Source organism: Scyliorhinus torazame, chromosome 7 (genome assembly GCF_047496885.1).
Source record: "Scyliorhinus torazame isolate Kashiwa2021f chromosome 7, sScyTor2.1, whole genome shotgun sequence".
NCBI lineage: Eukaryota > Metazoa > Chordata > Chondrichthyes > Carcharhiniformes > Scyliorhinidae > Scyliorhinus > Scyliorhinus torazame.
In genome coordinates, this window is record NC_092713.1 from 134,641,528 (window position 1) to 134,654,868 (window position 13,341).

A 13,341-nucleotide genomic window follows, 5' to 3' on the forward strand; every position below is an offset into this window, starting at 1 on the left:
GTGAGTGATTCACTTCTCCACAAGGTTATCATCCAGGCACCAAAATTGATAGTCATTCTCGGCGATTCCCTAGCTGGTCCTATGCGCAGACACACTCCAGTGCAACACCAATAACATGCATTTATATAGCATCTTTAACATAGTGAAAGGTCCCAAGATAATTCACACGAGTATTATTAAGTAAGATTTGAGGTATTACAACTGGTGACCAAATGGTCAGTCCGAGCGCTGGGTTTTAAGAAGCACCTTAAAGAAGAAAAGAAGAGGAAATGTTAAAGGAGAGTACCTGCCTCAAGTGACCATTATACTGCTAAGAGCCGGGACACTTAGCTAATTGTGTGTTGCACAACAGCAGTCATGACAGTCAAGGGTGCTCCTATCACCAATTGGTATCACACATGAGCATCGCACATGAGCATTGCAATTGCTGTGTCTTCCTTCCTCGAACCCTTTAGACACTGCAGCCAAATTGACCACCTCGCCTGCAGCCCGAACCAAGATCAATTAACTCACCATGGACTAGGAATTGAACCTGAAACCTTCCTAATCTACATGGCTGAGGGATAGTGACTTAACCGGTGGCCCATAAATACTTCTGCACGTCTCTGCTTTAATCTCCGTTCACTACACAGCATAAACCATGTTTTAATTCAACTCAATCATATTTAACATTCTGCAGGAATGACTTCCTGAAAGAAATCAAGATCATGTCCCGGCTGAAAGACCCAAACATTATCCGGTTGTTGGCAGTCTGCATCAGAGATGACCCCCTCTGTATGATCACCGAGTACATGGAAAATGGGGACCTTAATCAGTTCTTAACACGCCATGAACCAGAAAGTGCAGAGCCAATGGCAAGCAATGCACCCATTGTAAGGTGAGGCTTCTATTCGCAGTTGTTCAATGTCACTTTAATGCTTGCTATGATACTTTATAGCATTATAGTGTTGCTGATCTATCTGAAGAGCACAGGGGAGATATTAAAGTAAAAACTGAGCTTATTCAAATGTGTAAAGGTAAGCCTTTGCTAATAAGCTCATGCATAGGCTTTGGTTTTTATATGATATTTGTTCATAATATCAACAAATTAAATTCAGTTTGGATTCAGTCAGGAACTGTTCAGAATGTCTGTGTGTACATGATTTGTTTACCAGTATATTTAGCTGCTGATGTCATTTCTTTTGTCAAACTTGCTGTACAAAGTAGTAGTAACTCATTTCCTAGGCCTCTGTTTAAGCTATGCAATCAAAATCTACAGGCCGCTTTTGGTATCTGGGGCGAAATTCTCCTACCCGCCCCGCCACATTTCTGCCCCGACCGGCCGGCGGGAGTCTCCGTAACACCGGCCGGTCAATGGGGTTTCCCATTGTGGGGCAGCCCCACGCCGTCGGGAAACCCCCCGGTGCCGGCAAAACGGAGACTCCCGCCGGCGGAGAATGACGCCCCTGTTCTTGACATAAGAAGCAGGCGTGGAAATCAACAACATCTCCTTTCAGTTGTGTCTGTTTCTTTTCTAATCTCAGCTATGCCAACCTCATATTGATGGCCATGCAGATAGCTTCCGGCATGAAGTACCTCTCCTCACTCAACTTTGTTCATCGTGACCTTGCCACACGGAACTGCCTGGTGGGTAAGAATTACACAATCAAGATAGCTGACTTTGGTATGAGCCGTAACCTGTACAGTGGAGATTACTACCGAATCCAAGGGCGAGCTGTGCTTCCTATTCGCTGGATGTCCTGGGAGAGCATTCTACTGGTGAGCACCTCAACTTGTATTCTAACTCACTGGCGGTAATGTGCACATGTGTACATGCATGTCTGGAGGCTGCATTCCCCAGGCATTGATGAAGCAAACGGTTTTATTTTATCTTTCAACAATCATCCAATTGGGTAATTAACCTGTTTGCTTTCCAATTGGTGTCGGCAGGCAATACGTCACAAGGACGGATATATCCAAAGGCGATACGGTGGCACAGTGGTTAGCACTGCTGTCTCACAGCGCCAGGGATTTGGGTTCGATTTCAACCTTGGCTGATTTTCTGTGGGGAGTTTGCACATTCTCCGTGTCTGCGTGGGTTTCCTCCGGGTGCTTCGCTTTCCTCCCACAGTCCAAAGATGTGCAGGTTAGGTGGATTAGCCATTCTAACTTTCCCCTTCGTGACCCAAGGTTAGGTGGCGATACGGGGACATGGCAGGTGATTGGATCCAGGTAGGGTGTTCTTTTGAGGGTCGGTGCCGACACAATGGGCCAAATGGCCTCATTGTGCATGGTAGGGATTCTATGTTGGCCGATGAATGGGTGATGGGGGGGGGGGGGGGGGGGCGTGAGTCATGTGATAATCTCCAGGAATAAACGTAATCACAATTGACAACCCTAACAAAGAATGACATAGCATTTACAGCGCTCAGCCTGGCCACTGGACCTAACAGGTCCAGATGGTGTTTATGATCCACATGAGCCTCCTACTTCATCATGCCTCATCAGCATAAGAAAAATAAGAGCAACACTGAAATTAAAGTAGAACGCATAGACCAAGTAGAAAGACAGTAAATTAGAGGATCACAATACAAAGCGATTCTTGAACAAAGGTGGTGATGTTTCCTTATTTTGCCTACTTTCACTTTAGGGCAAGTTTACCACAGCAAGTGATGTGTGGGCTTTTGGCGTGACCCTATGGGAGTCCTTAACCTTCTGCCGAGAACAGCCATACTCTCAACTATCAGATGAACAAGTCATTGAAAATACTGGCGAGTTCTTCAGGGATCAGGGCCGACAAGTAAGCTTGTATTAAAATTATCTTAAACTTATCATGTATTCAATTTATAAACATTATACTCAGCCCTGTCCATTTCTATCCAACAATGTACCCCATGATTTGGATTTTTGGATTTGTTTATTGTCACGTGTACTGAGGTACAGTGAAAAGTATTGTTCTGTGTACAGTCCAGGCAGATCATTCCCTACATGGAAAAAAACATAGGGCAAACATAAATACAGAATGTAAATACATAGATACAAACCTGAAAGGGGACTATGTGAAATGGGGAATGTCCAACACTGCAGCAGTCTGCCCAACACAGCACCGAATTATCAGTCTGAATTATGTGCTCAAGTCTTGGAGTGAGACCTGTAATCATAGAATGGCTATAACACAAAAGGAGGCTTTTCAGCCTAATTGTCCATGCTGGCACTCTGCAAGAGCAACATGAACCCATAATGTTCTGCCTGAAGTAAAAGTCCAATCAACTGAGCTAAGCAGACAGATAAACAGTAGGTGCAATTTAACGGAAATGAAATTCATGTGTCGGGCACGTTTAGCCAGTGTTTCCCGGTGTTACCAGCATCGAGAATAACCCCACTATTAAATGGGACTGTGATTCATTTCTGGGTCTCGACAAGGAAAATCCTGCCACTTAATTCCATTTCTTCACAACCGAGCCCCACTCGCCAGTACAGGAAGAGATCGGGGTGCCATTAAAAAATAGCGCACCGATCTCTGAACCCCCACCATGGCCTCTGGACCCCTAACATCCCAACTTACCAATGAGATCTCAAGACCACCGCACCCCAACTCATAAGGGCACGTCTTCCCCGAGCCCAATCACTGGCACAAGCAAGATGCCACCCGGGTACCTAGCCAGCCTAGCAGTGCCACCTGGGCACCATGGTAATGCCAGGGGTACCAGGGTACCACCTTGTACAGAGCCCGACCACCCAGAGGCCCCAATAACTTTGGAGACCCCCAAAGTGCCGGTGCGGCAGGTCCATGTTGGTGGAGACCAGTGCTAAACGGCGCTCTTCTAGGGTCTCCAAGGAGAGGGCGTTAAATCCCACGTTTTGGGTATCTCCGACGTGAACATATTCAAGCGAGCCTAACTGCTCACTTGAATATGCAAATCTGGATCCCGCCCATTGTGAATGAACTGCATATGCCCCTACCACACTCACTCACTGACACACACACACACACACATACACACTTGAAGGTCACACATGCACACAAATAAATTACAGAGTGGGGAAAAATATGAGGGCCGATTCTCCGAGCCCCGCCCCGGCCGGAGAATCGCCGCAACTGCGCCCCGTCGCTGGCACGCGATTCTCCGAGGCGCGGCGCCGGCCGTGGGCTGCTGGAATCGGCGGGTCCGCCGATTCTCCAGCCCGGATGGGCCGAGCGGCCGCACGGATACGACAGAGTCCCGCCAGCGCCGTTCACCCCTGGTCGCTGCCGGCGGGAACTCTGCGGGAACAGTCGGGGGGGCGGCCTGTGGGGAGGGGGAGGGGGGCTCCTTCACCAGGGGGGGGGGGCCTCCGATGGGGTCTGGCCCGCGATCGGGGCCCACCGATCGGTGGGACAGCCTCTCCCCTGCCCCGCCCGGGCCTACTTTATGGCGCGGCCGGCCCCTGAATGCTGACGCCATATTGGTCGGGGAGGCATGCTAAAGAAGTCCCCCCGCGCATGCACAAGTTGGCGCGACCCAGCGCCGTGCTGGCTCCCTGTCCAGAATCGGTTGTGCCAGGGCCCGGTTCGCGCCGTCGTGAAACGTGACGTTGCGAAAACTTGGGCTCCATATCGGAGAATCGCCCCCATGGAAGTCATATTAGAGTCTGTAAAAATAAAAGGAATATCCTTTGTGACTCGGCTGGCTTCAGGCAGAATTCAATGGTGTCTGACTCCTTCAGTGATTTAAAGATGCAGATGGCTGATTTGATTGCTCCCCTGTGACAGTAGTGCTGTGCCAAATTATTTTAGGAAGCCGCTGTTTGCAGCAGGCTGTGCCCGGATGGTCACAGTCAACAAAGAGGGTTTGAAATTTGCAAGGTGGTTTGGAGAGAGAGGGAGAAAGGAGGGACCTCACTCAGGCCTTCTCTCTTGCTGTCTCAGCTGCTTGTTCTCTTTGCAGAGAAAGCAGAAACTTAATTACACAAAGAGTGGGCCTGTCACCCAATGATTCAAAATGTGGTTATCACTAGTGCATTCCCCGTTGTAACTGTAATTAGTTCATGTCTGGGAGTCACCCTCTATTGTTCAACTGATTGGATTTAAAACATTCCCATTATAGCTTGATGAGTACATGTCTGGGAACCCGTCTCTACAAGTTCTCATTGTCCAAATGATTAGGCTTACTGGTTCATTTCCACCAGTTGAATACCTTGAGTGACTGCCTTGATGCCTTGATTATGGGGACCGGATATGAGGTTCACCCATACTCTCCAAGTCATTAGGCTTGATTGATCTTTGCAGACATCCTGGGCGGGATTCTCCGTTGCCCGATGCCGATATTGTAACCGGCGATCGGGCGGAGAATCCGTGTTTATGACCGAATCAGGGGCGTTGCCTGTTTTCGGATGCTCCGCCCCCTCCAAAACAGCGTCATCGAGGAGCGCACCGCACGCCATTGGGACGGCCTCAGGACGTTACCTGAAGGCCATCCTCCGATGCTCAGCCTCCGATGGGCCAACTTCAAAAGGTGGAGACAGGACAAGGGGACACTGACGGTTAGGGACATGTACACGGACGACAGAGTAGCGAATCTGGGAGAACTCACGGAGAGGTTCTGCAGCACAATCAATCACTCACGAGGCGAGAAGAGATGAAGTCAATCAATGGCTTTATTACACAGACTTGTTCCCCAGCAGCTTGGTTACAGAATGCGGCTGCTGGGAGAACCCGGGTTCTTATACTCCGCCTTACTGGGTGAAGCCAGTAGGTGGCAGATCCAATCAGAACCCAGTGTCTGTACACCAATAGCCTCTCGGCATCACTGGGTACCGTAATACCCCTAATACATACCACCACAGGTTCCAATTGCCAAAAGGAAATGAGTTAAGATACATTCAGGTCATAAACTTCCTCCATAAGGAAACAACGACGTACCCCCAGAAACCAGGATATTTGTTAGTTGAAGAACTGTTGGATGCATGCAAACTAGAGAAGGGAAACTGGAGACCTGTATAGGCGACTATTGAAGGAGGTACATTACCCCCAGATGAGACAAGAGAAATATGGGATGATGAACTTGGCCTAGAAATAGGGGGAGGACTCTGGATTGAAGCACTGCACAGGGCGAACTTCACCTCAACATGCACAGGGCTCAGCTTAACGCAGCTAAAGGTTGTGCACAGAGCGCACCTAACCAGAACCCGAATGAGTAGGTTCTTTCCAGAGGTGGAGGACAAATGTGATCGGTGCCAGGGAGGCCCGGCCAACCACGCTCACATGTTCTGAGACTGCTCCAGACTTATCGGGCACTGGATGACCTATTTTGAGGCAATGTCCAGGGTGGGGGCAGTCTTCGGGGTCTCAGACCAGCCAGAAATCTTCATTGGGAGGGAGGCCGAGGCCCTAGCCTTTGCCTCCCTGGTCTCCCGCTGAAAAATCCTGCTCGGCTGGCGATCAGCAGCACCACCCAAGGTTGCAGGCTGGTTAGCCGACCTGGCAGAATTTCCCAAACTAGAGAAAATAAAATTTGCCATCCGAGGTTTGGAAGAGGGCTTCAAAGGACATGGAAGCTGTCCACTAACTTCTTCCAAGATCTGTTTGTATCCGGCAACCAATAGAGTAAGAAGGGGAGACACAAGCGAATCACGGGATAATGATGAAAAGGAAAGAGATGGGAAGGGGGAGTGGGAAGGGGGACAGGGGGTGTGAATATGCAAAGAAAACAAGAGGGTCAAGGGACCAAAACTGTAGATAGACATCTGTAAATATGCCAAACTAGGAACTGGAACAAAGGTACACCGAAAAAAGGAGGATCATGGTCGCAGCAGGAGGGAAAGCAATTGTGTGTAGATATCTGACTGATTTCTGCCTGTCATTTTATCTCCTTTTAGTCTTGCTCATTTTGTTTACACTTTTCTGCAAGGTTATGTAAAATGTAACGTATGAGTTGTGAAATACAAAATGTGAAAACCCAATAAAAACACACTTTTAAAAAAACACTGCTTGTGGCGCTTAGGTGGTCAAAGAGTAGACATGGTTCACGTTTGCAAGATGCAGTTGGCTTCCAGACTCATTTGTTTCTGTCTTGCCCTTGGAGTGATAAGATTTGTCATCTGGAGTCAATATTGATCTATTGTTCACTTAAATGGTTTGAAGTTAGAAGCCACTGCTACACAGTGGGGAAATGTATGGTGACTGTTCACACCAGCTTATAATAAATTGGTTTCTCTGCAGCTCTCTTTGCTAAGTGTTGAGCTCGGAGACATGTTCAGGAATCCAGAGATTCTGGGTTTTGGATAAATAGGAGGTGTAAATTCCACATTGGTCTCATCTCAGAATGTCCATTACAGCGAGGGCACCCCAAACATGGTCATTCAATTGAGAACTTTCTGGAAACCTGAGGTCCACAGACTCTGGTGGCCATCTTAACAGCTACTGATTCAGTCATTGGAAAGCTGGTAGAGTCTTTCAAACACCAATCTGTGGTTGCCCCGCAGTAAATTCATAAAGTTGATTTGATATATAGCAATTCTGTGCAACAGCTAGAATAAACAAAAAGAATGATTGCAGGAAACATGTAGCAGGTCAGTCAGTATCTGAAAAGAAGCTGTTTCAGTGTAACCATCCTTTTCCTCTGGTGTATTTTCTTGTTGGATACTTTCATTAGGTATTAGTTGTGGTAGAGTTGATAGCACTCCCGCCACTGAGTCAGAAGTCTATGGATTCAAGGACAAAATTTATGCTGACACTCTCGGTATAGTACTGACAGAGTGCTGCATTGTTAGTGGTGCCATTTTTCAAATAAGATGTTAAAATGTGACCCCGTCTTCCCTCTCAGGTGGATGTAAAAGATTCCACCATACTATTTTGGGCGGCACAGTGATTAGCACTGCTGCCTCACAGCGCCAGGGACCCGGGTTCAATTCCGGCCTGTCTGTGCGGAGTCTGCACTTTCTCCCCGTGTCTGCGTGGGTTTCCTCCGGGTGCTCCGGTTTCCTCCCACAGCCCAAAGATGTGCAGGTTAGGTGGATTGGCCATGCAAAATTGCCCTTTAATGTCCAAAAAGGTTAAGTGGGGTTACGGGGATAGGGTGGCGGTGTGGGCTTGGGCAGGATGGTCTTTCCAAGGGCCGATGCAGACTCGATGGGCCGAATGGCCTCCTTCAGCACTGTAAATTCTATGAAACCCTGGTCAATATTGTACCCACAATCAACATCAATAAAATAGATGATTGTGTCAGTATCACATTGTTGTTTGTGGGAGCTTCCTGTGCAACAATTGGCTGCCACAGTTCCCCACACTAGAATGGTGACTATACTTCAAAGAATACTACATTGGATGTAAAACATTTTGAGACATTTGCAGCCATGAATGGTGCTATCTAAATGCGTGTTCCTTTTTGTTGCAACATTACCGTGGGTTTTATTGTAATCCACGCCAATGGATTTCTGACACTGGTTTTGCTTCTCTGTTCTATTGTGTGTAGGTTTATCTCGCTCGGCCAGCGATCTGCCCGAAAGGTGTGTACAAGCTGATGCTCAGCTGTTGGCGACGTGAACCCAAAACCCGGCCCACATTCCAAGATATTCACCACGTTTTGCAGGAATCCGCCATTGCACAAGGGATGGAAGAATGAGTGCATTGCGAGGGGGGGCGGCCAAACAGTCATGACTTTAAATAGACCTTTTCATGAAAATTACTATCACGCATTTTCTGGCGTGTTTAAATTGTGGAGGGTGAGGAATGAAAGTCACAGTTTCCAGTGCCGAAAGATGGAAGCATATTTAAAGGAGGAAAAAATTAAGAGAACATTTGCAAGTGGAAAGTCTTATTTTCACAATAAAAAAGTGGAGATTGGAACTTAGTGATATGGCTCTGGACAAACATCTTTGCCTTGTTCATTTGGACTTCCTACAATTAAGCGGACAAAGTAATGAAAGCAGAGCCATATCCGAGCAGAAGGTTTCTTGGTAAGGTACAAGGACATGTAGAAATTGAGATAATAGAAGAAATCATGTAATAGAAGAAATTCCTTTCTATGACCACCATTATTCAAAATGTTCTATTCACATTTTTCAGTAAATCTTCAGGAGAAATTGTAAATGCTGTTTGGAATAGGAGGGTATAACGTATTTGGCAAAGTGTTTTGTCTATGATTTTTCTTTCGCATCTAGTTCACATCAAAGCACATCGCTTCGGAATACAGAGAAAGTATTTTTCATTTTTTTAAAAAGAAGCACTTTTTTGCTACTAATGTCTAGGAAGAGCACAGTCATGAGTGCTTTCAAAGTGCAATTTATATTCAAGAATAAGGTTGCTTATGGCTTCATGACATATTACAGCATCAACAGTAAGTCTACTAATGCATGTTGTTCTTTGAGTTATGACCAAGCAATAAGGATGCTGGTTTAATTTAGGTATCAAAATGTCTATTGGCAGACTTGCATCATTGCTTTATTATTTTGATTTTGGATATCTGTATATTGTCTAGATGTTTTCATTTTGAGCGCAGTTACCCAACTGTATTTAGATATTTATGCAAATTTTATTAAATATATGTGCAAATATCAATCTTTTCAGTACTATCTATGAGACTTTTCTTAGTCCTAAACGGGAGAATTCGAGAGTTCTGACTGGGAAACTCTCCAAATCTTTAGTTGTCTATCAAAAATCTTTCTTACTCTTTACCAATGCAATAATTCAATACAATATGGTGGCATAATGGAAATCTCACTGGACTAGATTTTAAGCAGGGGTGGGTAGGGTCTCAGACAAAAGTCTGCCCTTGCTCCAATTAAGGCCCTCAAGTGGCCATTTAATGGCCATTTCCTGCTCAGCCTCAGCTTTTATGTTGGTAAGTGGGTGACAGCTCGGTGGTGGGTAGAGGGAGGGACACATAGTGGGAAATCGGGCAGGAAGGGGGAAGTGTGCCTCCATCAAAAATCCCATTCTGACCGGGGGCACCCTCGCCTTAATTCCCATTGATGTCCTGGACCTCCCCACCCACCCCTCGGCCTATCTCATGAGACTCCAATCACCCCCCTCACAACCCCACAGGCGTTTCCTACCCTCCCTGCGCTAGGACCCCTGCCACATACCTTGACCTCCAGTTCCTGGGAATTAGTGCCAGGCAGCTCCCTGCAATACCCCATCTGGCCAATCTGATTGGCTGGTAGCTCTCCAAGGTGTGACGACATCCACAGTGAGGAGCAGAGGTCCTGCCTTACAGAAATTAATGGCCAAGCCCCAGCATCCTGGAAATTCAGGCCATGGAGTTACATCACCTCCATCTCAGCTGCATCCCAGAATTCAAAGGAAAAATGTGACCTATTGTTTCTTCTACAGTTCAATTCCATTAGCATGTGGTAAGTTGGGGGAAAATTATGACCTTCCAGTGTTCTTCTGCCGAATGTGGTTCACGTTGACTAAGTCGGCAATTATCCAGAAGTGAAGTCTGAGTGCTTTGTTTGTTAGCTGGTAATTAGTATACTTATCAAGTCCTGGGACACTGACTGATACAAATCTGAGGCTGGATTCTCCGCTCCCCGATGCCGGAATCGTGTTCGGCGATGGGGCGGACAATCCGTTTTGGCGCCGAAATCGGGTTTTTTACACCGCGCCGAGTATCCATTGCCCCAGGCAACCGCCCCGCGATGCTCCGTTGCCGACCGGCCGAATTCCTGACGATGTGGCTTACGTGTGCTCACACCGTCTGGGATCCTCGCATGGCGGTTGCGGACTAAGTCCGGGGCCGTCACTGTCGGTGGAGGTCAAATCAGCGGGCATGGGACGCTTAATTTGGGGCTGGGGAAATGTGTGCGGACGACCAATACGGGGTACTACTTTGGTGGTCCAGGTCCGCGGGCTGAGTCCGTCATGGAGCACAGCACGGCCGCTGCAGGCCGCCGCCGTGCACATGCGTGACCTCTGAACCGGAAGTGCTGGGGGCCGTATCGGCAGCTAGAGCTGCGATCTCTACGCCGGCTCCCAGCTAGCCCCTAGCAAAGTGGGGAATTGGTGACCTTTTGATGCAAGTTCTCCTGGCGTAAAATACCACAGTTTTCCCGACGGTGTGGGGACTTAGTCTGGGGCAGCCCCACGCTGTCGGGAAGACCCCGGGCTGCCAGCAAAATGGAGCATCCCGCCGGCAGAGAATCTAGCCCCCTGGTTTTAGCCTTTGTTTAAAATAACTCTTCTTTGTCTTCTCCTTGTGGGAAAATACTTTAACAGACATCCCACAGCGTCAAGCTTGAACAAAACAAATTCTTTCCCACCAGCTGTGCTACCAATTTCTCAAACTTGATGGGTGTTTTTAGTCAAACTGTGTTGATTGTCCCTTTAAGCACAACACAGCACAGTGGCACAGTGGTGGGCACTGCTGCCTCATAGCACCAGGGTCCCGAGTTCAATTCCAGCTTTGGATGATTGTCTGTGTGGAGTTTGCACTTTCCCCCCCGTGTCTGTGTGGGTTCCTTCCGGGTGCTCCGGTTTCCTCCCACAGTCCAAAGGTGTGCAGGTTAGGTGGATTGGCCAAGCTAAATTGCCCTTTAGTGTCCAAAGGTTAGGTGGGGTTACAAGGATACGGTTGGGAAGTGGGCTTAGGTGGAGTGCTCTTTCGGAGGGTCGGTGCAGACACTATGGACCAAATGGCCTCTTTCTGCACTGGACGGATTTATGAAGGATCACCGGGCCTGGGTTACCAATGGGGACTCAGAGTGGATAATCACCCCCATGGTGAGAAAGGCTCCCAGGCAGAGACATTTTGGGAATGAGCTGCAGTCCATGTACTGCACCATTCTTTTTAATAAATACCTTTTATGTTCACTGATGAAATCTGTGGAAGTGCATCTTTAAACAAACTTGAGCATCTTCGAAATATATCATGATTGGATAGCCTGTGTGAGTCTTGACCATAAGCTACAGTTCTTGGGCGAAATTCTCCCCCAGCGGCGGGATGTCCGCCGACTGGCGCCAAAGCCGGCGCCAATCAGACGGGCATCGCGCCGGCCCAAAGGTGCGGAAGGCTCCGCATCTTTGGCGGCCTAGCCCCAACATTGAGGGGCTAGGCCGACGCCGGAGGGATTTCCGCCCCGCCAGCTGGCGGAAATGGCGTTTGTTTCCCCGCCAGCTGGCGCGGAAATGCGGCGCATGCGCGGGAGCGTCAGCGGCCACTGTCAGTTTCCCAGCGCATGCGCGGGAGCATCAGCGGCCGCTGTCAGTTTCCCGCGCATGCGCAGTGGGGAGAGTCTCTTCCGCCTCCGCCATGGTGGAGGCCGTAGCGGAGGCGGAAGGGAAAGAGTGCCCCCACGGCACAGGCCCGCCCGCGGATCGGTGGGCCCCGATCGCGGGCCAGGCCACCGTGGGGGCACCCCACGGGGTCAGATCCCCCCGCGGCCCCCCCCCCCAGGACCCCGGAGTCCGCCCACGCCGCCTGGTCCCGCCGGTAAATACCAGGTTTGATTTACGTCGGCGGGACAGGCAATTCCTGGGTGGGACTTCGGCCCATCCGGGCCGGAGAATCCAGCGGGGGGTCCCGCCAACCAGCGCGGCCGGATTCCCGCCCCCGCCCAATCTCCGGGAGCGGAGACTTCGGCGGGGGCGGGATTCACGGCGGCCAACGGCCATTCTCCGACCCGGCGGGGGGTCGGAGAATGACGCCCCTGATTTCTACAGGTTTCATATTCTGCATATCTTTCTGTGAAAGCATATATTTTCATTGCTTCACACAAGTAAGCTCAAATGCATAGTTTAAATGCATATGTCCATTTGCCTGCATACACAAGTACATAATTGCAAGTATACATGCAAAAACACATCTGTATGCAGAGGAAATGATAGATTAATACTATTTAGTGGAGACGATGGGCGCGATTTAAACAGAAACAATCTGTCCAGTTTTGGGTGCAATTTGCGGGGTTTTCTTGGCAGCTACAGCGGCGAGAAGCACCCAGCTATACAACAGCACTTTCCTGGATGTTTTGGCTCGGGTAGCTTCTCTCCGCTGCCTCTCGCAAGATTCAAAGGCCTCGTCCAGACACTGTCAGGTGCGACAAGGCCGTTTAATCGCACTCTGGATGTTTTTCATCATCTGAGGCCTGGTGAGAAGCAGAAACCAGAAAGAGGTGAATGGGGAAACCATCTAAAGGGTGAACAAGTGAGAAGTTCGAGCTGGTGGCTCTTTGGGGTGGGGAATTTGCTGACACATTTTCATCTTATTATTTACTGCAAGGGAAGTCAATTTTTATTCGGTTTTCTGATTCATCAAAAAAGTGATTCTGAAACTGAGCTGTTTTATTTACAGCAAGAATACCAAATTAATCAGCAGATTAGTATACAAGCCTTTATTCAAACAGAGCAATGATTGTTTGCAAGTGCACTTTTTACTCCAAGATTTT

The 13,341-nt window shown here is 48.5% G+C and overlaps 1 protein-coding gene and 1 long non-coding RNA gene across 3 annotated transcripts in view; one reads left to right on the plus strand and one right to left on the minus strand.

The window, feature by feature from the left end:
* ddr2a (discoidin domain receptor tyrosine kinase 2a) overlaps positions 1 to 9,517 on the plus strand; it is a 268,687-nt gene extending 259,170 nt beyond the window's left edge. For both annotated transcript variants that reach the window (XM_072511516.1, XM_072511517.1), the window contains 4 exons: positions 680 to 877; positions 1,524 to 1,758; positions 2,630 to 2,779; positions 8,433 to 9,517. In XM_072511516.1, coding sequence (XP_072367617.1) covers positions 680 to 877; positions 1,524 to 1,758; positions 2,630 to 2,779; positions 8,433 to 8,582 — 733 coding nt within the window. In that variant the 3' untranslated portion in view covers positions 8,583 to 9,517. The remainder of the gene's footprint in view (positions 1 to 679; positions 878 to 1,523; positions 1,759 to 2,629; positions 2,780 to 8,432) is intronic.
* Positions 1 to 13,341, minus strand: part of LOC140426580 (uncharacterized) — a 185,448-nt gene that overhangs the window by 16,646 nt on the left and 155,461 nt on the right. The gene's annotated exons all lie outside the window — the stretch shown is intronic.